Genomic DNA, 25,700 nt, shown 5'->3' with positions numbered 1-25,700 from the left:
GTCCACACCATCGAGGCTTACGGCAGGGAGTTCCCAAGCAGCCTGGATCAGAGCAGCGTGTCGAGCATAATGAGGGGCATGCATGAGGTGCTGGCGGGGGTGACGAGGAGCCACAAGAGTCTATGCGAGCTGAATGTCGAGTGCTTCTACTTCTTCCTCAACGTCCGGGAGAGCGACAGGCTGACTGAGCTGCTGGCCATCCTGCAGACGTTCAGGAGCGAGCTCGGGGTGGTGGTGAAGGAGGCAGAGACCGTGTGCGAGAGGCACAAGGCAATCCTGAAGGAGATGCTGAGAATCAAGACCAACGTACTGGACGGATGGGATGCGTTGCTGGAAGACTATCACGTGCTGCGAGAGGTGAGGAGAGAGTCTGGCGGCAGGAGGGCCTGACATGCTACCCCATCAGACCTCAAGGATCAGAGTCGATTACGAGCAGACGCTTGAGAAATACAACATGTACAAACAGGTGACGCAGGAAAGCTTTGAGGACACCATGTACGACGAGAGTTTGCTCCTGGTAGCCCACCGCCAACATCTCCTCGTCCTCGTCCTCGTCCTCGTCCTCGTCCTCGTCCTCGTGCTCATTCCCGTCCTCCTCGTCCTAGTCATTCTCAACCCCCCCCCCCCCCCCCCCCGGGCCTCCTCCTCCACTCCTGTCTTCCTGATTCTTGACTCACCATTTTCTTCGTCTCGCCTTGCTCGCGTTTTCTTTGATCTCGTCCATACAGAAAGAGCAGACTGCCGACCTTGCAGCCAAGATGGACAGGATGCTTGCTCCTTTCGTCCGAATCTCTCACAACATCAAAGGGAAGGGAAAGATAGGTGGCCCCTCCCTCACGGACGATGAAGTAAAGCACCTCCTCCCTCTACTTCTCCCTCTCTTCCTCCCTCTGTTCCTCCCTTTTCTCCTCCCTCCCCTCTCCTCCCTCTCTTCTCCTCCCATCTTCTATCAGTCTCCTCCTCCCTCTTGCCCTCTCTACTCCCACAGATTCATCTTCCCGTTCTTCCCTTTTCTTTCTCTGTGGTCTATCCTTTGATACCTTCACGTTCTGATTGTTTGATGCAGCTTGCTCTCATTCGCAAGTATACTACATTCCTCTCCGAGCCTGACCTCTATCCTCGCATCGAAGCCAACGGGTCCTCGCTCGAGGATTTTCTCGAGGCTTTGTTTCTCATGGTTGCCTCCATATGCAGCTGCTTGCTCCACTCACTTGCTCCTCCTCTCTCCCAGGGCATTGCGGGAGGAGTTGGAATGGACGAGTCAGCAGCGAAGCAATCAGGTTTCTCGAAGAAGTCTCAGATCATCCTTGCACAGGTGCGCTCCTACTCCTTTTTGCTCCTCGTCTCGTTCGCGCCTCCTTACCATCCTTCGCTCCCGTCCTTCACTCCCATGCTCCTCTTGCTCTGCTCTGCTCTGCTCTTCTCTTCTCTCCTTTCCTCTCTTCTCTTCTTTCCAATCTTCTTTTCTTTTCTTTTCTCTTCTCTTCATTTCTCTTCTCCTCCTTGGCTGTGTTGACTCGTTCTCACAGGCGCTTGATAATTTCAACGCGGACGAGCTTCGCTCGTGCTACACTGAGTGGAGGGAGCTGCACGTCCGGCTGGAGGGGATAAGGAAGGATAAAAGGTAATGAGAGGGGCGCAGGAGAGGATTGGAGGGGGGGGGGCAAGAGAGCAGCAGAGCAGAGCAGAGCAGAGCAGAGCAGAGCAGAGCAGAGCAGAGCAGAGCAGAGCAGAGCAGAGCAGAGCAGAGCAGAGCAGAGCAGAGCAGAGCAGAGCAGAGCAGAGCAGAGGAAAACGTCTTGAGTTAACATACGTACGAGAATCAAGGGGGGTTGGGGGTAGGAGGGAGAAGATGAGGAGTATGATGGTGGTAGTAGTCGAGGAGGAGGAGGAGGAGGAGGAGGAGGAGGAGAGGAGGAGGAGGAACTCGATGAATTGACGAGGGCAAAAGGTTTTCCGAGAAGGACGCGCGAGTGCAGAAGAGCTCAGCCATGTGGTTGGAAGCTGCAAAGGAGCTGGATCGAATCTGCAAGGAGTGGCAGGTTCTCCTTCTTCCTTCCCCCCTTCCCTCCCTGCTCTTGCTTTCTCCCTCTCTCCTTCCCCTCCCTGCTCTTGCTTCCTTCCTCTCTCCTTCCCCTCCCTGCTCTTGCTTTCTCCCTGTCTCCATTCCCTCCCTCCTCTACCCGCCTCCGTGCCTCCGTGCCTCCCCGTCCTCTACTCTTCCGGCCTTTCTGCTGTGCTTACCTGCTCCCTACATCTTCATCTTCATCTTTCCTTCTTCTCCTGCTCCCCCCCCCCCCCCGTCTCGATCACTCGTGCTGTTTCCTTCACTCTCATCCTTCTCCTCCTCCTCATCGTGACTTGAACGTCAGCGAGTGGCTCCTACCCACATCCGGTGTCTTGAAAATTTCGGGAAATTTCAGAAGTCAATCGCTCAGAAGGTGAACTTTCATCATATCTGCTCCCTCCTACTCGCCCCTCCTCTTCTCCACCCATTGCCTCCTCATCGGTGCTCTTTCATTCCTTTCTTTATCCCCCCTGTCTCTCTTTGGCTAGTACATCTCCACCTCCTCCTTCTCCTCCTCCTTCTCCTTCTCCTCCTCCTCCTCCTCCCGATTTCTCGTCCTCCCTCTTGCCCGACTGTCTCACTCCATTGCAGTGCCAGGAAGAGTTCGGCATTGCGGTGGAGCTGCAACTACCGGAGGAGGTTGCGGTGGAGTACGAGGACGATGTCAAGGGTCGATGATCCAGCCCTCCCACTGAGGGTAACGTGGGTCTCTGCCATGTCAATAAGAGAGAAAGACAGCTCCTTCTCCCCCCTCCCACCTCCTCCCTCCCTCTCCCTTTGTCTTTCTCTCTTCTCCTTCCTCTTCCTGCTTCTCTTTCTCAACCCTCTGGCAACTTCCTCTCACGTTCCTCTTGCCCCTCGTTCCCTCCCAGCCATCATTGCCGGCTATCCGCCTTACCTGTCCACTGTCCACGCGTTGCTCATGTCCGCATGCTGCAAGTTCCGCGCTACTCGCAGCTGAAGAAAGAATTGAGAAAGAAGCGAAAGACAAGAAAGGAAAAGAGAAGGAAACAGCAGCATTCGAGCAGAAGAGGGAGGAGGAAGAGAAGCTCGGAGGGATTTCGAGAACAAAAAACAAGGAATAGGAAGAGAACGTGGAAGAGGAAGAGGGAGAGAACGAGGGAGAGGGAGAGGACGAGGGAGAGGACGAGGGAGAGGAGGAGGAGGAGGAGAGCTACAAAGAAGATGAGCTGGGATGAAAGCCGAGGAACGGGTGCAAGAGGCGCTGAGGACCTGATAGACCAGGCGAGAGAAGCAAGACGTCGTCGTGCCAACGAACCAGCGCGCGTCGGCGAGCAGGAAGACGCTTTTGATGCTGTCCAGCGTATAGCTGTGCATGCACGTCAGACGAGAAGCGACGAGATGGGAGGAGGAAGAGGTGCGGGAGAAGGGTTGCATCAAAGAGTAGGAGGGGAGGAAGTGGAAGTGCAGCGGAGACAGGAGGAGGAAGTGGAATGGTTGTTGACCTCAGCGTGTTGACTCGGTCGTCGCTGCCCGGGAAGCCTGGCCATTTCTTTTCCGACACGCCAGGAGGGGAGTAGATGTGCGTGCCGTTGTAACGAGCCTCTTCTCTATCCCACACTGCATCGAGAGACCGAGCCTGCACCACCGCATCAGGCGCAGGAGCATGCATGACCGGTCACCTGGGCCTCTTCTAGGACCCCTGGATCATCCGTGCTGATGAAGTAACGCAGCTGTCCCCGTTGTCCTCCTGCAAGCCGCGCGGCCTTGTCGAGGTAGGGCTGAAGCCCTCCCATGTAAGATGCCTGGAGTACAAGTTATCGCGGAGCAGGAGGAGAAAGCGATGGAAAAGGAGGAGGAGGAGGAGGAGGAGGAGGAGGAGGAGGATGGCTAAGCTCGTGTATCCTCTACTTTGCCATGGCTACCTCCTCCCTGCCTCTTGCTCTCCTGTTCGTCACTTTCACTTCACCTGGTGAGCGACGTCCCACGACTTGTCGCCATGCCGAACATGAAGGGCCACAAGGTCGCGGTGCCAGCCGATGGCCGTGCGACGCTCCTCCACGTATCTCCTCACAAACGGCTTCTCCCGCATCACAAACTTAGTCAGCTGCGATCGCCACCAGAGGTGTCCGCGATGCCGGAAGGTCTCCGGCAGGAAGAGACGATACTCCTCCTGCGACAGAAGCTGCAGCCAAGGCCCGTCCACGTTGGAGAAGTGGAGGACGCGTTGGGTGCTGGTGTCGACCTGGTAGAGGTAGCCGCGGAAGTCGAAGAGGATGTCATTGCGAATGTCAGAGGTGTAGGGCTGCCAGACGTCATCCTCCCTGCATGAGCTGATGGGGTGGAAGAAGCACTCCCATCCTCTCGTGCACTCTCTCCCCGCGTAGTTCCAGTGATCGGGGTCTGCGGTGACCAGCGTTCGGTTGTGCCTCCAGCAGAAGTTGAGGAGGAGAGTGAGGAAGTGAATATTCACCGCAAGGCCCCAGATCGCTCTGTCCATGGAGAAAACCACTAGGTTGCGATCGCTGCAGGAGGGAGGATGCTGTAGATGGAAGAGCATCTCTTGTACGCGATCCTGATCCCTAAGGTCGTCTGGATCCGTCCTCCTCCAGGAAGGGTCGCTGTCATGCCGGAGGGGAGACTGCAAGGTCTGGCTACTTGTTGCCTCCACGCCAAACATGGCCGCAATTCGATCTCCTCTCTGCATCTCAGCCACTTTCTTCTCCTCGAGCAAGAGCTTGTCGATGATCCTGTCTGTCACGTGCTTCACTGCAAACTCTCTCTCCACCTCACTAAGATCTTGAGCATCCTTGTGCCTTGCCACAGCATCCAACGGCTCCTCCCCCTCCATGACCTCAAATAGCAAGGTTTTCCCTCCAGCCCCCCCTCCTCTCTCAAAGTGAATCTCAACCACAAGGAAGACGTTCTTGTTCTTGTCCGAGCTCTCCAAGAAAGGATGCGCCGCTACCTGCGCTGCAATCTTCGGATCCACTCGCGATTTCGAGATGTCTTCAGGGCCTTGTTCCCTCTTCAGGACCGCGGCGATTGTGTTGTGAACTGAATGAGGTAAGTCAGACAGCCATCAAAGCCATCGGGTGATAGAGGACAGCAAGAACGAGAAGAGAGAAGAACAAGAAGCATCAACCATCACAATGAGAATCAGTCAAACCAGCAACAATGCAGCAGTTTTCCTCAAGCAGCTCATAACACCACGGAGCTCACCTGGAATGTAAGACTCGTCGAAGGGAAGGTTGTACTGGCGAAAGAAGGAGGCAGCGATCAGATCAGCCACCTCTCCATCATGGACGGGGATGGCGATGGGAGAGCTGTGCCCTTCTACTCGCAGGAGGACAGTCTTGAGGTATTGCCCTGGCTTGATGCGCCTGCCAGCAGGTGAGGGAGACAAGGGGCGAAGAGAGGCTCTGCTATCGCGTTCCAACTCACATCCTCGCGTGCTCGTCGACATAGACTGCAGGTCCTTCGACCGATACCTTGTGACTTGCTGCCACCTGCTCCATTCGTCATAAACGATGCTTACATTCCTTGCGTCACCTCTAGAACGACGAAGACAAGTAGGAGCCGTGATCTCGTCAAAGCTGAGGGCTGCATGTCACGCTGCCTCTTCCCGGTAGCTTCGATTACCTATGCTTGCATCACTTAGCCTGTCATCATAGCAAGGACATGTCAGCAAGGTTCTGGCTCGAACAAGGTCAACGATTCGAGCTCACACTTTCAGCTCACTGACCTTTCATGAGCTGCTCTTGTATAGAGATTCAAGGCACACTGATCGCCCTCACATCGTCACATCTCCATCTCCGCCATCATCCTTGCAGCTTCTTGTCTCTTCCGCTACCGTCACCGTCCCCGCCATGACTGTGTGTGCCGATCTTCACCGGTCTCATCAGGGGGCCGGGCCCGGCGCGGCGGCCCGGCGCGGCGGGCCGGCCCACTCAGTGAGCCATCACTGTTCAGTTGAACGGTTCAGTCACTCAGTTCCGTACTGGCCGCCGCGGCACACGGACATTCGCCGCCATCATCGCGGGTGGCCGTCCCAGTCCGCGCCACTGAGTCACCCGGTCGCCGGGACGCGGCGCGGCGGGCCCGGGAGCCTCCGAGAACCGCGGGGCCGTACCTGCGCGCCGCAGTTACGGTGAAGGTATCAGGAAAGTTACTAGTTAAGTTAAGTTTTGGGGACACTGAGCAGTTGGCAGGGCGATCTTTAACTTAACTTTGACTCTCAGTTGAACTGAGAAGCCTCCGTGGCGGGCGGTTCAACCCTGCCAGGCTGACCGGAGTGCGGCGGTCACCCGGTGCAGTGCCGCACTGCAGGCCGCCCGGCCACACCGCCGGGGCGCCGTGACTGAGATCATCGGATCCCGTACGGTTCTCCGTACGGTCACACCGAGCAGCGAGGCCAAAACTCGTCCCAATCCCGAACGGTCACGAGCAAGCAGCTGTTCAATTGCAGCCCGGCCCAGTGATGATGCTACCGACTCGAAGTAAGTTGGTCACGGCAACAAGCAGTGAGTCTAGCCTACTGTACGGACCTTTACAACCTCTTTGAGGTCGCCTGTAAGGCCATTCCGAGCGGCGACGGGACTTGCTGACGGTTGGATGATAACTGATAGCGATCCGCCCGTAAGCTGCCCTCGTGATCGTTGCTTTACGGCCCAAAAACCCGATGAGATCTGGGGATATCTCTTGAAAGGTCTTGATTTAACAACGTTTCGATGTCCTGTGACTTGAAACGAAAATGGAACGATGGGATTTGGTGTGCGGATATGGCATTCATCAACCGCTCTTTCCCTTCACCATCGCAGTTTGTTCCCTCGACGCTACATCTTTTCCCCAGGCTTTGGACCATCGACTCAATCAGATCAGACAGACTGTTCTTGGCATGACAGATCCTACTTCGATGGAGAGCTTTAGTTCATTCTATGGCTCAAATGCTCTTGTTGCTGTAGAATCTACACGTGAAAATCTTGTCACGAACGTTTCATACCAGCCTGACCCAGGCAACCTGCATCATCGTGACTGGTCAACGCAACAGAAGAGCGAATTACTAGATCCATCAGCAAGAATTTCCTGCCGAAGGACAGTGGAATCAAGCAGGATTGATGCGAGCTCAAAACCTAGCCACGGGGAGACAAGGGCAACTTCAGAATTTTGGTCCTGTACGCATGACAATTTTGGAACGGAGATTATGATCCAATCAAACCGGTCAAAAGCTTCAAGATCCACTCTAGGATTGCTAACAGCCTTCTTAAAATTTATCGTCATTGCATTAGTATTTCCTAGTCCTTGATACACCCAACCTTTGTCTACATCAACTCCCTCGGAATTCAAAAATAAATGCTCTTTCACTGACCTGATTGATCCTTGCATGACTTTCTCTACGTGATATCACGAGTAATCTGATGACGTTTGTTGCCATCAGAAATAAATTCCAGCACTGATCTTGCACGATAACAGCTGGAAGGTCATCAATCAGAGTCTCAACGACAGTCTGTTGTTCTGATACAGGTACAAGAATACCTAGAAGTGCTGAACTGTAAGAATGTTTTTTAGTGATACTGCACATCTTTATCCTGATTAAGTCAAGACATGATGGCCATCACGTCACTGACTGCGCAGGACCGTTGTCAGTTCCTTATCTGATAAATCACATGAGCAATTTACAAGGTGCATCATTGTATGCTGACCCGTGCCGATCGCAATTCGATCTTCTTTCTTTTGTACAACAGGTCGCACATCGAACATCTTCGACGAAGTGAAGCTTGACCTATCCAGACCAATGGCCCAGGTTCAACTTGTTCTCTGATGTATTTATAGCTAAAGATTCTGATCAATGCGTCACTACAACGGTCCCATTCGTTACTCAGATATCTCATACCATTGAACTTGGGTTCAAATAAACCAACTACTCAACGTTCAATGCGTATCCCATATGGATCGAGTGTGGACGTGATCTGTAATAAAACATTTTCAACTCGTTGCTCCCTAGTCACTTGCAGTAGCACGGCGGTCCCTCAGTCCGAGGACCTCCGCGTAGTTAAGTGAAGATATCAGTTAAGTTTGGGGGATAGCAGTTGGCAGGATTAGGGTTGGTTCTCGCTGTCTTTTCTTGTCTTGAGGACAAAATGAGCAAGAGCCACACAGCTATGGCACGAGAACGGAAGAGCTTGTGGCAGTGTTGTTGAGCTAGGAAGAGCTCGTGGCAGTGTTGTTGAGCTAGGAAGAGCTCGTGGCAGTGTTGTTGAGCTAGGAAGAGCTCGTGGCAGTGTTGTTGAGCTAGGAATCAGTTCGCAGAGTCGTTAAGGCGATACGAGCAGATCAAAAGTAAGTCGGCAGTAGAGTTGAGAACCTGAGATATAAAACAGTTGAAAGAGAGGAGGGGAGGGGGGAGAGGAGAGGAGAGGAGAGGAGAGGAGAGGAGAGGAGAGGGGAGGGGAGGGGAGGGGAGGAATGAAGAGGAGAGGAGAGCAGAGCAGAGCACACATAGAGATCTTCCACGTGCACGAGCATCGCTTGTGCTACACTCAGTGGCGACAGTAGAGCAGATCACATCAGAGCAGATCAGCCGGGAGGGGGAAGGGAGGAGATCAGGTCAAACATAGGTAGTGTGCGCATGGGCGAGAGAGAGAGAGAGAGAGCCTACGACGAGGAGAGGGCGACATCGAAATGAGGAGTAGAAATCGGGCGTATTGCTTGTACTTGAAGTCCTAGAAGGACGATATTAAGTTCTAAAGAGATGCTGGAACATGAAACACACTGAAAACTACACCTATTGCAGGAGGATGACGATCGCCCTCGTGTTGTAACCGGCTTGGACCTGCGCGCTCATGCTGGTGCTTCCACTGTTGGCAGGACTGATGGCAGTGGTGAGGGCTGGATCAGCTACTTCCTTCAACCCTGTGCCTCATCCGAGGCAATGCCTCACGCAGACCTCCTTCTCCTTCCCACAATTCAACGTAAACAAGACGGGCAGCCTGAGGAAACTGCGGTACGCTGATGGCAGTCTTCACGACGTCTTGCTTCCTTATGCAGGATGGGCTTCTGCGAGGATCCTTGCAGAGATCTTCTACATCTTGCTCGCAGAGGTGATGGAGTATTCTGTCACAGTCTTCGACAACTCCGTCCCGAATTCAGGAGCAGGTGTAAACTATGTATCTGGATGCCTCGACCCAACAGACGCTAGCTGTGCAATCCGAAACCTGACAAACCCTCTCTTGCACTTCACGATAGAATCTTGGAGCTCTGGGATAGAAAGAACACAGAAGCTGCCAAACGACCTACAGCCTACACTGCTAACAGTGATGGAGTATGATACTGTAGATCAAATCTTCATCTGGAGTGATGTGTACAATGCTGGCACTCGTCAAAACATATTTCTGGACTACTACAAGTTCTATGACCCTGCACTATACAGCGCCTTCGAATATTTTGATTCTCTTGACACTCTCCTCAAGATTCTTCCGATTGAATATTTGGAGACCTGCACTGCGCTGGACACGAAGGAATTTGGGAACGACAGGAGAAAGAACAAGTACATTGAGTTCACTCAGAACAACGAGGTAGATTGCATGAACGATGTTGTCTGGCTGTCGCCTGCTTGCAGACGGCTGGCAAACAACTCCAAGTGCATTCCTTTGATTGTCCAGTACGAGTACCACGTTGTTTTCCAGCTGTCGTACTTTTTGAATTTCCCAGTCGCACTACTGAAGGTGAGAGACGGCACGCCGGCCTTTGACGATGTCTACTATCGCACGATCAGGTCTACAAAGCTCATGTTCGGATGGTACAAGCCAGATGACAACCTGCTGGGCTTGTCTGACAAGTATCCCGTCTTGCTCAAGTGCCCTGACCCCAACACTCTAGAGCAATCGCAGAGTTTCTTCCGAACAAGTCTATCCAATGTCAAGCCGAGGAATTACTGCTGGAGGTACATGGCGGCGACCGACGGCCATGTTGCATTTCTCGGTTCTCGTTTCAACTTCTACACTCAAGATATGGACGCGATGATGGGGGCAAGTGCGTTGGCGAAGTCGCGAGGCGACAAGGTCTATGACGCTATGTTCAATGTCGCTTGCCAATGGGTGCAGACTAACATGGACACCTGGAAGCATTGGATCCCAGCTATCTGCCCGCCAGGCATGCTTGCTGATCCTACCCTCTCCTTCTGTTCGCCATGCCCGGCTGGTTCGTTTTGTGTCGGAGGAACTGAGGGCTCCCAGCTCTGCCCCATCGACTCCTTTTGCCCCGCAAAGTCGAGCTCGCCGATCAAATGCCGAGGTGGGTATGTGACTGACGGCCAGGGTCACACGCAAGAGTCGGACTGCACCGTGTGCAGCGGCGGCAAGGTTGATTTGAACGGAGGATGCTGGAGCCTGGACGTCGTACTGGTGGTCATTCTCGTCCCCATCTTTGTGCTGCTGCTCCTCGTTGGTCAACTCACAAGATTCTTCACGAGATCCTCGTCGTCTGCAGAGGAGAAGAAGCTCGCAAAGATGGTCAAATCTCTTCGCGCTCGCCTGCACATCACTCGCAAGGAGGGGTTCTTGCTCAACACAGAGAAAGCAGACATGTGGGCGGATAGGGAGAAGCTCGTCCTCATAGACAAGCAGTCGATGGAGTCCGCAGCTCGCCTTGCCATGATGAAGCGAGAATTCGACGAGACTTTCTTCGACAGCTTCTGCTACTCCCTCGCTCGCATTCAGGACAAAGACTCCACTAGTCATCTCTTCTCCATCCAGTACATGAGCCTCTGTAACTGGATCCTCGAGCTCTGCCAGCAGCTTCTCGAGTACAATTTGGACTTTTCTTCCCCTTTGAAGGAGATGTCAAACCACATGTCCGGAAGTCAGCATGCATTGGTGGAGAACCTAGATAGGGCCCAGCATATCAGCGTCTTGCTCGTTGACATGAATCAGGAGGAGAGATATCGATTCTTTGAGGACAAGATGCCGAGATTGAGCATCTGGAATGATGACGTCACTTTGTTTGTGAAGCTCAAGAACCTTGTGGCTGAGATATGCCGAAAGCTGCGCAAAGTCTCAGAGGCGCAGTGCCAGGCCATCCTGAAGGAGCCTGGAGGCGAATTGCTGCTGGAGCTCGCAGATGCCGAAGATTCCTTGAAACTAAATGAAAATGCACCAAGGTGATGCGGAAATTTTGACGTTGCATTGTTGACAGAGAGCACAATGATAATGAATATGATGATGATGGAGATGATGATGGAAATCATGACAGTGACGATGGTGATGGAGATGATGATGGTTATGATAATTGAGCCTATGAGTAAGGATATCATTGTGGAGATAACCTGTTATTCTGGCAGTAGCGATCCATGGAGTTCGTATTCTTCGTCTTTCATGGAAGGGTTGAGAAACGTGGATCAAATACCAGAGACTCCTCTACGACAAGACGATGCGAGAGTAAGAACAGCTCACATTTATCCCCTAGAGATCCTTCAGCTCACATGTATCCTTGGAGATTCTTCAGCGCACGTGTATCCTGAGAGATCCTTCTTGATCGCTCTCCTTATCCCTCCCTGCTCCTGCATGTAGTTGCTATTTCACCTCTCACATGAATTCAGGTGCAGGCGATCAGAGTCAGCGAGGAGGATGTGAAGGAGGCGCGAGCCTTGTTCACTCGCTCCTGTCAGTGTCTTCCCGAGCATGTTTTTGTTGCGCAGCTCCATGCCAAGGCGACAACACTGGCGGAGACTTTCCGCGAGTCTTTGCTGCTGCTGCTGCTGCCTCACTCCACCGGTCTCGTAGTGCAACATGCAGGAGGGGAGGAAGTGACTCTTCGCTGCCGCTTCGAGGGCGAGGAGGATGACGTCACCGTCCGCTATGCACGGGTCAAGTCTCAGCACCGCATGAGAGAGAAGCTGAAAGAGTTCGCTCCTCCTGCTCCTGCTAGTGGTCCTCCTGCTGCTGCTCCTGCTGCTGCTGCTGATGATGTTGACAACGCTCCTCCTGCTCTTGCGACTTCTCCAGCTCTGTCCGACGTTTCTCATGCTGCTCGTTCCGTCAACGTCGCAGCCATCTCTCGTCTGGCATCGGCCTCGTTTGTCGCTCCTGCCTGCCGACCGGAGGCCGCGTGGCCTCTTGCTGCCAACATCGTCGACCCCGTTCGACTCTCCGTCGTCTGCCGCGGGCCGAGCAAGATGCTTCAAGTCCTCCAGTGGCTGCGGGCGGCTGACAGCAGTGAGCCCCTGTCAGTGTGCAGGATCAGGAACAAATTTGTGAGGGCAAGGAGGAAGGAGGAGAAGGGAGAGGAGGAGGAGGAGGAGGTGCAGGGAGAGGTGGATGGGGGCGGGTTGAGGGTGTTGATGGTATCGATGCTGCTGCGAGGGCCAAGGGGGATGAACATCATCGGGGAGGTTCAGGTGCATGATGTGAGGACGTTCCCCTGCTACGTTCAGATGCAGCGCATGCTGAAGCTGCGAAGGTCTGAGACGATGGAGAGCTACAGGTTGGAGCAGGCAGGAGAGGCCGAGGGGGATAAAGCGAGCATCTCTGTTGCCACTTGAGATGATCAACGTTGTTCCCCTTGCCTGGCTCTGAATCATGTCCTAGAGTCTTGTTGCCTTGAATTGAGGTGTGGTTTTGTTTTTGATTTTTCCTGTTGTAATTTTGGTATGATCACAACTTAACTTAATTCGTTCTCAACACATGATACAGACATTTCAGACCTTTTCCTAATCCTCTTCGTTGTCATACTTCTATGCCTGTCCATCGCCTCAGTCCTTCCAACCTCTTGCTGTATTCTGTCTTCCAGTCGCCCTCGCCTTCCGCCCCTCCTCCTCCGAAGTTTCCTCGAAACATAGTCTTCCACGTCGAGTTCACTTTGCCCTTCCGGATCGCTTGGCGCAGAGGAGGTGAGACTTTGTACCGGCTGGAGGAGCGAGCAGGGCGAGCAGGAGCGGCGGGGGCCTTGAGGGCAAGGGAGAGGACGGTTTCTTGCGTGTGGTCCCTCGTCTCCTCCGTGGGCTTCATCCTCCTCAGCGCCGGCCGCGACCTCTTCGCATTGAGCCAGCCGCGGGGCACAGACTTGACTGCGGCCGCGATGCCTTGTTGCATCTTCGACTCTGAGGAGAGGTCAGGGATGGGGAGAGCAAGGAGGAGGGAGGAGACTCACTCGCTGCCTGTGTGAAGCGAAAGAGAGCCTTGTTGGTCTCCCTTGGCTTTATCTGCGTCCAGATCTTGGCAAGGATTAGACACTCAGGTACAAGTCGAGCAGGCGACTCACCTTGGATGATGTTTCCTGCGCAAACTGATGAACAGACAGCACCATGATCTCGCCAAGGAGGATGCTGATGACAGACTCCTGCGCCTCCTCCTCCTCCTCTTTCCCCCAGAGAACCTCATCGATCAGCCGGTCGACAATCTAGCGAGAGTGTCAGGGGCAGGCAAGGAAGAGAAGCAGGACGCACATCCTCGTAAGAATCCTTCATGAAGCGGATCTTTCCCATCAGCTCCCCGACCTTCTGCGCTGTTGGCATCGGAGGAGGCTCGTCCGGGTCCAGCACTGGAGGCCTGAGCTCAAGTTGTACCTGATTGCAACAAAACGTCACATAAGGAGGAGGAGGAGGAAGAGGAAGAGGAAACAAATAGAGGAAGATCATCAGCAGTGGAAAGGAACATGAAGTATACAGAGACGATGACAGGAGGGGATGGAGGAGAGGAGAAGGAAATGAAGAGAACCAGTTTCACTGCCTTCATGATGTTTGGCAGCTCCTCCTTCCCAGGCATCTTCTTCTTCTTCGATCCCTTAGGCACCCCATCCGCCAGCTTGTTCGTCAGCTGATTGTGAACTCCGAGCGGCAGCCAACGATCGTTCTCCTTCCCATCTCTTCCCCGTATCACTGCGTCTCCTTGCAGCGCCACTAGAATTTGCTTGGACGCTCCCTGGTTTACAAGATCTGCAATCGTGATGGGCGCGCGAATGCCGTCCATGAAGATGCAGAGAACCTGTGCTCAGAATCATTTGCTCTGCTCTGCTCTGCTCTGCTCTGCTCTGCTCTGCTCTGCTCTGCTCTGCTCTGCTCTGCTCTCCCGTTTATCTACATCTCCTTCATCATATCTTTCCGTTCCCTTCTTCTTCCTCTCACCTTAGCGGCATACTTGAATTCAACCTCGTTGTTCTTGATCTCCGGGAATTTGCTGTAAAGAAACTCGCGGATCCGTAGAGCTCTCTTCCCGCTCCCGAACGCTTTGACCATGTTGTCTCTGAGATGAGATGTCAGACGAGGACAAGGGACGGGGAGACACGCCAAAGACAACGGAGCATGCACGGGGACACAAACGTTCGGCAGAGGAAAGCAAGAGGAAGGATCCTGAGGAAGCATCGAAGAAGTGATGGAAAGAGCCTGAGGAGGGCAGGGGACGGCAGCATGAGAGGAAGGCAGCTCAAGGTTACCTAGTGATGACTGTCAGCCCGATCTCCTTGCTGACTTCATCAGGCACCCGCAGCCCGTCAAGTGGGAACGTGCTGGGGTCGGTCATGACCCTTGACCAGATCATCTTGAACCGCTCGAGGTCCGACGAGACTCTGAAGCCTGCTGGATGCCCATTGACAGCTGTCAAACACGTTGGAAAGTCAGCTCAGAATTTGAAGTTTCTCCCCATAATTTCATTGCTCCCCACTCAACTTGGAATATCTTTCCAGCTAAGATCCTGAACTCCACTATCTTTTTCAAAATCTGTCTAATCGTTGAAACCGAGGCAACTAAACTTGAAATGTTCTTTGGCTGGTTGAATAAAAAGAAGATAAATTGGATCTTACCGAGTCTGTCGACGAGGGGTCGGAGGTTCTCGATTGAAATTCTTCCGTCACCCTCCTCGTCAAACTCCGACCAGACGTTGGCGTATGTCTCGCAGTCATCCCCGTTGAACAGCGACTGACTCTCAACCTCCGCCTGCCGCCAGCCTTCAGCACTTCAACTCTCCTCCCCCCTCCCTCCCCTCACCCTCCCCTCCCTTCCCTCCTCTTCCCCTCTCCCTTTCCACACGTTCACCTCGAAGAAGTAGTCAATGAGAGTGGCGACGAAGAGAGGCAGGAAGATATAGTTGCATCCGAAGTAGAAGATGATGAAGTAGATGTACCCTATGATCCCTCGCCCGCAGTCTCCCACCGGCACTTCCGGCGACGAGGCCGTGCAGTAGGGCGGGCGGACAGAAGCATCATAAAGGAGGTCGAACCATCCGTCCCCAGTCGCCGTGCGGAAGAGGAGGAGGACGGCGTTGAAGAGAGTGTGGAAGTTCCAGCGAGAGTCGATGACGAGGCCATGCCGGAGGTCATTGAACATCTGATTGTCTGACCCCACCGCCGCAAAGATAAAGATCCAGATGCTGAGAAACAGAAGAGCTGCGAGGATTGCGTTGATCGCTCCCAGCAGCGTCGTGATCATCACCTGCCTCTTGCTCAGAAGGCGAGACATAGAGAGAAGGGAAGCAGAGCAGAGCAGAGCAGAAGATACAAGGGAGAGGAAGTGAAGGACAGATTGGGAGAAGAGAGGAGGAAAGGAGGAGAGGAGGCGAGGAAAAGGGTGTACAGGTCTCATCTACCTGGAGAGTTTTCACGCGGCGAACGAGACGGAAGACGCGGAGAACTCGGAGGAGCTTGAGGAAGCTAAGACCACTGATGATGCCCGAAGAATCTAACACGCTCATAGCAACCACGAAAAAATCAAAGAAATTCCAGGCCTGCAATAAGGAAAAGGTCAGGTGAACTCGATGAGGAAGTGAGAAGTAGAAGTAGAAGTAGAAGTAGAAGTAGAAGTAGAAGTAGAAGTAGAAGTAGAAGTAGAAGTTGCAGTAGAAGTAGAAGTAGATGTAGATGTAGAAATGGAGATAGGAATAGAAGTAGAAACAGAAATACAAAAGGAAATTAGAGAAGTGGGAGCAACGAAATGACAATGAAGACAGGAGAATGACAACATCCACAGGTAAAGGAGGAAGAAAGTTGTGCGTACATCTCCGAAGTAAGGGCTCTTGTATCTCTTGAAACAGGAGAAGAAAGAAGAGGAGGAGGTGGGCTCTTTTTCTTCCTCCTGCTCCTCCGCAGGGGATTCTTCCGACCAAGAGATCAGACCATATGCCGTCATCTTCGCTATCGTCTCCCCTGTCAGCATGCGTGAGAAAGAAGACGAAATGTTGATCGAAAAAGAATATGCAATGGAAAAGACAACAAAGATAAAGACAAGGATAAGGGCAAAAGGCAAGGGAGTTTGACCAGTAAGGAGAGGAAAAAGAACAGAGCGCATTTGAAGGCAGAAGCGAGATGAAGCGCAACAAGAAGCCACAAAGCTCTTGCCGTACCGACGTAGATGACGATGAAAACAGGATCGACATAGTTCTGAATCGTGCTGTACAAAGCTGGATGAGCTGAAATCAAAGGAGGGTCAGCTGGAGCAGAGCTGCAGGGCCTTCAAGGCTCACGTTCATGCTCTGTGGCCATCCAGAGGGTATTGAGGATGATGACGGACATGATGAAGATGTTGTAGGTCTCCGACTCTAGCACCAGGTAGAGCCACTTGCGCAGCGGCTGCTCGGGGATCTGAGGTTTGAACTTCTTCTTGAGCCGATCCATAGTGATGAGCGTCGCTCGCCAGATGCGCTGCTGCTCAGTGAAGAGGGCGGAGCCAGTCTGCCTCCTGATGTTGTCAATAAGCACGCCGATCACGAGCTGACTGATGAAGATGTTGGCGATGAAGATGTAGAACCTGAAGGCATGTCAGTCAGCTGGACAACAGCAGGGAAGGCAGCTCACAGGGGGAAGAGGATGTTCTCCGGCGCTGTGTCTGCTTGCGACTGAGATGCGACGATGTACTGGTTCTGTCCTGCTGGACAACCGTTCTCTCCGTCCTCCCCGTCCCCGCTGCACACAACCTGGTAGTAGCGCGCCATGTCCATGAGGCTGTGAAAGATGGACCGCAGGTTGTCCTGCGCAGAGAGGCGGAGGAGAGTGATGCTGGCGACCGCCAGGTTGTCGAAGTTCTCAGAGGGGGGGGACCAGACACGGGGGACAAGAACTTGTTGACCGATGAACCTGCCCAGCTCCTGCTGGCAGATCCGATCGACATACCCGCGGCAAGGGACATCAGGAATGCCGCCGTAGTTGACGCCGATGCAGTCGCGAGAGTGGGAGACGGCCTCATCGTTGCAGACGTTGAGCCTGCCGCGGAAGAGCGAGACGCCCATGAGGCCGAAGATGAGTATGAGGAGAAGAAGAAGGTTGATAACGTGGAAGATCGACCCGATGCTCGCGATCAGCGCCGCCATGAGCCCCTTCACTGTCTGACTTCGCTTTTGCAGCGGCCGGACGATCCTGACGATTCGGATGCACTTGAAGCCTCCGACGCTGAAGCTGAGGGGGAGCACGTCGAGTATCATGAGGATGACGACCCCGGCGTCGAGAAGGTTCCATCCTCCGTCCTCCGTGTTGGAGAAGAAGGCGGGCTTGCCCTGCGGGTACTCGATGCTCTTCGGGGAGACTCCTGTAGGAGTGAGAAAGCCATAGGTGAAGATCTTGAGGCTGGTCTCAAAGGTGAAGAAGCAGAGCAGGCTGATGTCGATCGTCAGTCGAACCTCGTCTGTGAAGATCGGGTTGTCGCTCGTGTCCACCTGCACCAACACCACCGAGAAGATGACGGCGAAGAGAACAAGAAGGTCAAACTTCTGGTTCTCGACCAAAGTGTAGGAGAGCTTGCGTGCCATCTGGACACGAAGAGAAAGAGACAACAAGAGGAGGAGGAACATGAAGATGAGAACAAGAACAAGGACGAGGACATGAACGAGGACGGGGGTTGGTTCAAGATGGTATAAAGAGAAGAAATTGCGAAGTCAGCTTCATCGGCAAAGAGATGAAGGATCACCATAATCAACTTGATCAGAATCTTGATCAGTCCCTCTGATTCTGTCTTCTCCTTTCTCAACCCCTGCTCCTTTCTTTCATTTGCACTGATGAGAATGTTCCACAAGTAACTCTCTTCTCCTCCTCCCGCGTCGTCCTTGCTCACTTCTGCAGCTGCACGAGGACGCTGTCACTTTGCAAGGCAGCACAATCTTCAGCGGATAAGCACAAACATCAGCGAATAAGCACAAACATCAGCGGATAAGCAATTATCGTCAATGCAAAACAGCCCTTTGCATGTTGGTGGCTGCGATGGCAACGATTGAGATCAAGGCGATATTCAGACGATGAGTGTGTGTATGAATGGCACGATACAGAGGAACTAGAAAATCAGCAGAAGATGATTGGCTGATAAGGCGCAAGAGAGACGGAAATAAACATAGAGGTAGAGGGGAAAGAGGCAGCAGCGTGTTCACTCACCCCTGTCCTTCACCACCTGGGACCATTTCTGCTGGAACACACTCAGATGATCCTCGTCCAAATTCTGCTTGCGAAGGCGAGCAAACTGCTCTTGGATGCTGAAGCCTCTCGCACTGCGGGGAAGGTGAGCCAAGGAGCAGGAGGCGATGAGAGATGGAGACAAGGAGCAAGGAAGGCCAGAAGTAACCTGCCGTCGATGAGGTCGTTCATGAGGATTTGTTGCTTCTGAAACAGCTGAATCTGAATGCTGATCTTCTTATCTTCGTCGAACTCAAAGTTTTCAAGGATAAGAGCTATGAACCTGAACGGTAACTTGTCATTTCGTTATCATCAAGTTCCACGCGTCGTAAGGGTCAAGCTACTTACATACGAAGCACAAGAAAGTTTGCGACGTAGTAGTAACCAAGGAAGAAGAGAACCCCTGTCATTACGTCACGAGCCCCCCCCTCAACTTCTTGTTCTCCTTACCGATGACATCCTTCGACTGGTAGGCGATGTCAAGGGACTGCATGTAGCGATCGCCCAGGAGGAACTCTAGCAAGCACTTCATCGCTCCAAGGAAGTACTGGAAGTCATTCCGAGCCACCGCAAATTCCTGCTGGGCGTCAAAGAAGCTCGAGTCAAAGGATGGGTTTCACCACACTGGAGCGAAAGAGCTCGTTGCCGAAACAGGAGCAGAAGCAGATGAACCCTATGGTTACAAGTAGCGCGTACACAACTCCTGCGGGGCTGCCAAACGCGCGGGCAGTTAGTCGCCTGAGCCCGGTGAGGTGCTTTGTCAGCTTCGCGATTCGGAAGACGCGCATGGCCTGGAGGGCGAGAGCCTGGTAGATGTAGTCTGCCCCCAGCCCCAGAAAGCTCGACCCCTCCGTTGTCACTTCGCCGATCGTCGGGACCAAGACAAGGGTGAAGTCAAAACGATTTCCGCCATCCAGGAGGTAGTAGCTGCCAGCGATGTCAGCTGTAGGAGCAGGCGGATGAGGAACACAATTCACTCTCTACCTCCATCCCCCGTATGAGATAGATTTGGCGACGGCTTCAGCAATGAAGAACAAAGAAGCAAAATAACCCACGCCGTTCAGAATAGGGTTCAATTTATCGTTGAAGCCACTCATAGCCATCGAGCCAGCATTGATCACTACAACAAGATCGGCAATCCAGGCAAAAATGCTCTGTCCCTCCTGTGCTGCAGTGGCTGCCTTGCCGCTCTCAGCTTCAGAAGTTGTCTCGTCATCGGAAACTTCCGAGCTTTCCTCTCCCTCTGACACGTTTTCCTCCTCGTTTGTTTGCCTCAATGCTTTCAGACGAGAGTCCAAGTACTGCAGGGATGTGTGGTGGGGAAGACGCTTGAGGGGATATGAGAGAACCATCGCGAGCTTCAATCTCCATCCTCCCGTAAAGGACGACACTGCAGAAGCAAGTTAGATCAAGAATTGATAAGAAGAACGAAAGAAATATAACAAGCTCACAGATTCTGCCTCTCTCGGTTTCGAGATGTTCAATAGTCTTCATCTTTTTCTCTTCAATATATTCAATCTCGGCAACAGAGGCGAGCTGATTCAATTTTTCGAGGAGAAAATAATCCGAGACCCATCCCAAGAAAAGAAAGTTGAACGAAGCAATACGGAGAACAAACCACCTTCCCTCTTTCCATGTCTTTAAGTAGATGCGGTGGATGAATGGGAGTCCAACAAGTCCCAATAACCAACAATAAAACAATGTGTTCTCGTCGAACTGCAATGTCACATCCTGGCAAGAGTTAAACAAACGATGCAGGGTAGGTGATATGGTCAAACCTCGGACCCCTCCTCGCCGCCCTCTTCATCACTTTTTGCCTTGGCCATTTTCTTCATTTCATCTCTTTCAGCCTAAAGATCAACAGATTAGATCATCGGTATAACAAGAATTTCAAACATCTGAAAATACTTGAATCTTGTCTTTTCGTGCTTGCTCGGCATCTTTATCTGCTCTTTTCTTCTCAGCTTCCTTTTTCACTCTTGTAAACGTTTGCCCAACAGTTGCAACAGTGAGGTTGAGGAGACAAAAGCTTCCAAAGATAACCAGAAAGATGTAATAGAAATATCCGAAGAAAGGGCCCGAAGTCTGGACACAGGCATCCATGAACATGGACCAATTCTTCTGAAAGAAGACAGCTATCACAGTCATTGATGCAGTTGCAAAATTGTTGAACCCATGCAAGGAATCGACCGGAATGATATCTCCTCGAAAGCAAATATTCTCTCGGCAGTTCGCCGTGTCCACACAAACGTCTGGACTCTCACCGTTGGGGAGGGAGGCACAAGCGCAAAGACGTTCAGGGGTCAAGGCTATGCAGTATCTCTCATCGGCTCCGTCTAGGTCAAAGTCTGCAAACTCAAATGATTGACCTGTGCTTGACGCCTCTCGCAAGTATGCGTTGTACTGTGATTGAAACTCGTCAATGCGTGTTAGGTTCACCCCGCAGCTTGCGATGTTGATATCAGATCCAGGGGCTGGCTGGTAGGAGCTTTCATTGAAGAAGAACTTGGATTGATCGGCTGTCAGAGGAAGCCCACACCTATAGTACAAGGCTAAACCCTTTCCGAACAAATAGATCCCTCCGACTCCGAATAAAAGCACAAGAAAGAACACCAAGGCAAGCACAGGGCCCATTGACGCCATGGCTCCAGCAACCGTCTTGACCACAACTTTGGAAGAAAAGAGCAGTCTCACTCGTCCTAGAGGCTTCAGAAAGCGCAGGATCCTTAAGAAGGCGATATTCGGGAAAATCAGACTGAGAATCCTCGGAAGATATCCGTTTGAGTCCAGATAGCTTCCCCAGTTGAACACATTGACAATGGTGTCCGTTCGATACCAGCCGCTGCTAAAAAACTCCGAAGATCCCAGAGTGAGTAGTTCTATGATCCATTCAATGCTGTAGGTCAAACAACCATACTGCGCATAAACAGCGTTACCAGCTAATTCACACATGGAAACTTTGTACCAGAGATATCTGAAGAAGACTAGCTTTCCACTCCGGGGGAGAGTCTCGCAGGTCTGTGAATTTGATTGTAGCGGTGAAAACAATGATGCACAGGAAGAGATATTCCCATGCTCTTGATTCGATCAATCGCAGAAAGAGGCTGCTAATGAACGTTCGTTTCTCAGGGTCATGCGGCCCCTGGATCCAATTCTGGAAAGCAGTCTTCACCATGGCGAGGAAGCAAGCTGTTCTGACGGTCAGCAAGGATCAGGAGAGATTGAGACCAACGCCAGGCGTCCGAGAGAGCAGCTGCTACGCCCGTTTGCTTCCCTCATGCCAGCATGTCCCACCGATTTAGCTTCCTTCTATCGATTTAGCAAAAACGAAAAAAAAGGTCAACTCCATCATCGGTGGTATGACTCAAAATTTTACTCATTGTCCTCGTACTAATTTTTAACTTAACTTTGAGTAAAGGAATAGCCGGGTGCCCGGTCGCCACTGCTGCAATTTTGAGTAAAAATGTCGCTGTCCTCTCGCTTGTTGACGAGAGGGGCCGCAATGAGAGGAAAGGAAGAGACGCAAGGAGGAAAGGGGGCTGGATCAAGACAGGATGAGCTGCTCAGAAGCCCGTCTTGATGCAGCTGATCAACACTCAGACTGTAGAATAAGAAGCGTGTAAAACATTCATCGAGATACGTCCAGCATTGGTAGATTTTGACGACAGAGAATCCTTGTGCTCTTGAATCCAGCCAGTGTGCCGGTAGCTGACGCCATATCGATGCAGCCACCAGAGAACGATTTTGCCTTGCTACACCCTGAGGGGTCGATTCATGGCAGTGAGATCACTTGCAATAGCTAAGGTGAAGCGAATGCGCCGCCCTTGCGGGAGCTGACATGGACTTTCAAGACGTGCGTCTCGCCTGTGTTGTTTATTTTCCTGGCAACTCAGGTTTTTTCGAATGTGCTGCTCTCGATGTAATCCTCAGTTTTCTTCAACAAGATTTGGTGCTGTCTTGCTCTGCCATCTAACATCGGTTCCATTTGTGTCGACAGTCGCAGATCCGACTAACAAGCATAATGAAACAGGCGCTGCGGACATTCGTATCGACAATACGAAAGTTCCAAGCAGGTTGCGTAAAGGATGAGAACCCGGAATCCTGCATTAAAAAGTGCGTCACGCTGCAGGAAAGGGTCACAGTCTTTCAAACCTCTGCGCCAGCTGTCGGTTGAATTTGCTGAGGTTTTGAAGACATTGATTTTCTGTCGTAATAAGCGTTTCGACAGGCAATTGCAGTGAATCAAGGCTTCGATACAGTAGGTGTGTGCTTGAGCGCGAAATGTTCTGTATCTTACGTCAAATCAGCAACAAGTGAGACCTGGGACGTGAAGAGCTCTGTAAGAATGATGTTTGACCGATGTTGTTGTTATTGATATTTCTCAGGAGAACGAACTGCACTCAAAAATGTCCTCTGAATCTGAGCTGTGAGCAACCCTAACAACTTGTCGCTCAAATTCTTAAAGATCTTGCAGCAAATCGCCTCCAAAGTCAGGACTTTTTAGTTCGATTTCCAATCAGATTTCTTTTGCACTTGTAGCTGTGACTGCTGCGTCGTTCTATCAAGTAATTTCTATTTAATTCCTTGATGATCGTTGATCAACAATCCAGGTAAGGCTTTCCAGTGGTGCATCGACGAAGACTACTTCTTCAGTTAAGGACCAAAACTACGCTATGGGTCTGGCACTGGCCGGGGTCGCTCTTATTGGTAAGGCTCTTGAAGACCTCTTGTTTCATGACTCGTCTCTTAGGAAATGCTGCCGTGGGTGCATTCCGCAAAATTCTGTCCCAGCATAACATCGGCAGTGCACAGCAAGTATGGCCTGCTTTATTTTTGATACCTGAACTCATATCCATGCGATAGGTTGGCATTGCAACTTTGCTTCAAGGAATCGTTTCAATAATCTATTGTTTCAATGTTGCTTGCTACGAGATGTTTCGTTTAGTCTGACGCTTTTGCAGTCCGGAGATTTGAAGTTCGGTTCCGTGCAAGAGATGACAGATGCACTGCCCCCAAGGTCCAACAAGTCTTCTTTCATGTTGTGTTGAGTTGACGCGCTTCAATCCCAAGAGCGTTCTGGATTGCTGCTGTCAGTGCATCCGTTTTAAATTCTATTGTCAAAACTCTTGAGACCAAAGTAAGAGCCTCACTTTTGCATTTTCGTAATATAAAAGTTGTGCAGGCCTTTGCGGAGTCTGACATTTCCCTTTGTGCACCGTTTCTGGTGTGAACACATTTGCGGGGAAATGGATCTGAGGTTCTGTCAGGCTTTTGATCCTGTTATGCAATTCCTGGTCGGAGTAGCCGTGATGCCGCTTGCATGCAAGTAATGTCAGGAGTGGTCTTGTGTTTCTGCTGACCTCAGGATGGCATAGAATGATTGAATTTGGATGCGACGAAGCAAAAACGTCATATCCTCCGTATCACATCCTATCTGTTGGGTGATTATCTCAAACAATTCACAATGAAACCTTGGGGATAATCTGTGTGAAAGGTGCATTGCATATGGTGCCTTCTTGCTTGGAAAAGGGATTGCACCGAAAGGATCAAGTGGAAACGTCAAGGAGGTTTGCAATCAATGAGAATGAATATTGGATGGATGAAAACATTTGCAGGCCAAGATGCTGGGACCGCTTCCCCTGGGCTCATGGTTTATCCTCATCAACTGTGTCATCTATGGCTTTACATCTAGACTTGACAAGGTCTTCCATAATCGCTTCGTTGAGCTAACTCCAAGTTTCCCGCGCAACCTGTTGTAATCTCTGAATCCTTTTCGCAAGGTTGCAATCAAATCGGCAGGAAAGACGTTGTACTATGCATATGGAAGATTGCTAATGGCGAGGTAGCTTTCGTGCTATGCAGCTAATATTGCGCTTGACGGCATGGTCAGTACTACTCTAGGTGGCTCGTTCATGTCTGGAGGCCTTACATTTCGTGAACTGAAGAAGGTTCTTCCGGTTTAGTCTCAACTGTAAGCTGACTGAGCTACCAGTTCATGGCACCTCCAGTGCTGCTGCTCATTTTCGCGATCTGCCTTTCAGATGCCATTTACATGCTTTCGCTGTACACTTCTCCTTGCGTGTGGCTGGCAGTGACACGTGCAACAGTTATCAAGCTTTTGCCTGGATCTCTCCTGTTTATGTCACAGCAATCAAGCGAGGTGATGGCGAGAAAGGGAGCGTGCTGGAAGTGATGAGGTTGCAGGCGGAGGCATCCTCCTCTCATCCTTGTTGGGAGTTCTCCTGTTCAGGTAACAGGTTGCTTCTTCCAGTGTGAACTAACTGCTCAGCAGTGAAAGCGTTGCGGGTCGCTTTGTCCCCATAGTCACGATCTGCTCTGGCGTGACATTTCTTTGCTTGTGATCGTCAAAGATTTAGATAAACTCCGCTCTGCACGTTTCTACGCCAGCCATGTTTCGATCATGGCTTGCTGACCATATCGCGTTTCTACGGTACATTGAAAAAACTCCTTTTGAAAATTGTTTCCTCCGTGTGTGTAACCCCTTTGCTCGATACCACTCTTTTTCGAAGAACTCTTTCCTTGGATTTGAGACTTTTGCGACCCATACCATCCCCCTCCCCCTGCTCTCAACCTTGCTTGACCTGCAGCTTGACCTGCTCCTGTTCCCTACAGCCACTCTATTCTTCTTCCTGATTTTATTTTTGTTGTCTCACAAATCTTCTTCGCTTCCTATTTGCATTCTGTCCTCCGAATCTTGTTATCTGCCATCACAACCACACCTCTTCGTTGCCAAGATGCCTTCTCCAACACCTCTGGAATCATTCGAAAACTTCTTTGGCGCGAGCCCTTTGATTTCAGTCTTTTCCTCCTCCGAGACTGAACCGCTCCCGTTCCTTTCGCTACCATCAGCAGCGTACCATTCAACAGCGTTGAATCATTGTGTATCTATGCCTGATCTTCACAAGGACACCAGAATAAGCACAACCAGACAAATGATTCCTGGCAGGTGGAGAACTGTAATGTGACTTCTCACCTGAGCAGGCAATAAGATTTCTTTCATTTCAAATGAAGTCGTGCTGAACTATGGTCTTGTGTCAAAGGGCGAGGCAAAGAAACAGTGGATCGAAACTTTGTACTTTGAAATTAAAATGGAAACATGTCAAATAGTCAAGTTTCCTTGCACATTTCATGAACAAGCTATCATGCCCTTCTCATGTTTTCTTCCACCATTCCTTCCTGCCCCTTCTCCTCCCTCCTCCCTCCTCCCTCCTCCCTCCTCCCTCCTCCCTCCTCCCTCCTCCCTCCTCCCTCCTCCCTCCTCCCTCCTCCCTCCTCCCTCCCCCCTCCTCCC

The 25,700-nt window shown here is 51.6% G+C and overlaps 5 protein-coding genes across 5 annotated transcripts; 3 read left to right on the top strand and 2 right to left on the bottom strand.

The window, feature by feature from the left end:
- The first annotated feature begins 474 nt into the window (after window positions 1-474).
- GUITHDRAFT_156431 (hypothetical protein) lies at window positions 475-2,809 on the top strand. The gene is made up of 8 exons (XM_005818943.1): window positions 475-518; window positions 729-848; window positions 1,067-1,177; window positions 1,232-1,315; window positions 1,530-1,624; window positions 1,952-2,042; window positions 2,373-2,441; window positions 2,660-2,809. Exons 2-8 carry the CDS (start codon window positions 759-761, stop codon window positions 2,744-2,746), a joined length of 627 nt encoding a protein of 208 aa, XP_005819000.1. The 5' UTR covers window positions 475-518; window positions 729-758; the 3' UTR covers window positions 2,747-2,809.
- Window positions 2,810-3,639: 830 nt separating this feature from the next.
- On the bottom strand, window positions 3,640-5,900 carry GUITHDRAFT_148912 (hypothetical protein; the record flags this gene model as incomplete). The annotated part of the gene is made up of 7 exons (XM_005818942.1): window positions 3,640-3,668; window positions 3,705-3,834; window positions 3,999-5,086; window positions 5,252-5,412; window positions 5,474-5,538; window positions 5,568-5,625; window positions 5,827-5,900. The coding sequence occupies 7 exons, from the start codon at window positions 5,898-5,900 to the stop codon at window positions 3,640-3,642; spliced, it is 1,605 nt and encodes a 534-aa protein (XP_005818999.1).
- A 2,971-nt stretch (window positions 5,901-8,871) lies between these two features.
- On the top strand, window positions 8,872-12,566 carry GUITHDRAFT_121812 (hypothetical protein; the record flags this gene model as incomplete). The annotated part of the gene is made up of 3 exons (XM_005818941.1): window positions 8,872-11,186; window positions 11,367-11,463; window positions 11,625-12,566. The coding sequence occupies 3 exons, from the start codon at window positions 8,872-8,874 to the stop codon at window positions 12,564-12,566; spliced, it is 3,354 nt and encodes a 1,117-aa protein (XP_005818998.1).
- A 184-nt stretch (window positions 12,567-12,750) lies between these two features.
- On the bottom strand, window positions 12,751-21,563 carry GUITHDRAFT_148910 (hypothetical protein; the record flags this gene model as incomplete). Its single annotated transcript, XM_005818940.1, has 26 exons — window positions 12,751-13,124; window positions 13,175-13,238; window positions 13,286-13,423; window positions 13,470-13,589; window positions 13,741-14,007; window positions 14,148-14,265; window positions 14,456-14,615; window positions 14,822-14,954; window positions 15,054-15,449; window positions 15,604-15,741; window positions 16,011-16,159; window positions 16,357-16,422; window positions 16,477-16,760; window positions 16,808-17,754; window positions 17,913-17,997; window positions 18,057-18,102; window positions 18,371-18,483; window positions 18,558-18,671; window positions 18,737-18,791; window positions 18,839-18,965; window positions 19,009-19,315; window positions 19,373-19,778; window positions 19,840-19,924; window positions 20,167-20,238; window positions 20,297-21,304; window positions 21,354-21,563. The coding sequence occupies 26 exons, from the start codon at window positions 21,561-21,563 to the stop codon at window positions 12,751-12,753; spliced, it is 5,982 nt and encodes a 1,993-aa protein (XP_005818997.1).
- A 663-nt stretch (window positions 21,564-22,226) lies between these two features.
- GUITHDRAFT_121810 (hypothetical protein) lies at window positions 22,227-24,581 on the top strand (the record flags this gene model as incomplete). The annotated part of the gene is made up of 18 exons (XM_005818939.1): window positions 22,227-22,281; window positions 22,386-22,461; window positions 22,518-22,572; window positions 22,617-22,727; window positions 22,774-22,814; window positions 22,863-22,953; window positions 22,999-23,095; window positions 23,139-23,203; window positions 23,350-23,405; window positions 23,459-23,525; window positions 23,571-23,612; window positions 23,656-23,714; window positions 23,764-23,829; window positions 23,883-23,955; window positions 24,004-24,090; window positions 24,169-24,230; window positions 24,279-24,336; window positions 24,381-24,581. The coding sequence occupies 18 exons, from the start codon at window positions 22,227-22,229 to the stop codon at window positions 24,579-24,581; spliced, it is 1,362 nt and encodes a 453-aa protein (XP_005818996.1).
- Between the last annotated feature and the right edge of the window lie 1,119 nt (window positions 24,582-25,700).

The sequence above is a fragment of the Guillardia theta genome (assembly GCF_000315625.1).
Source record: "Guillardia theta CCMP2712 unplaced genomic scaffold GUITHscaffold_256, whole genome shotgun sequence".
NCBI lineage: Eukaryota > Cryptophyceae > Pyrenomonadales > Geminigeraceae > Guillardia > Guillardia theta.
This window is presented reverse-complemented; position numbering and strand designations above follow the sequence as displayed.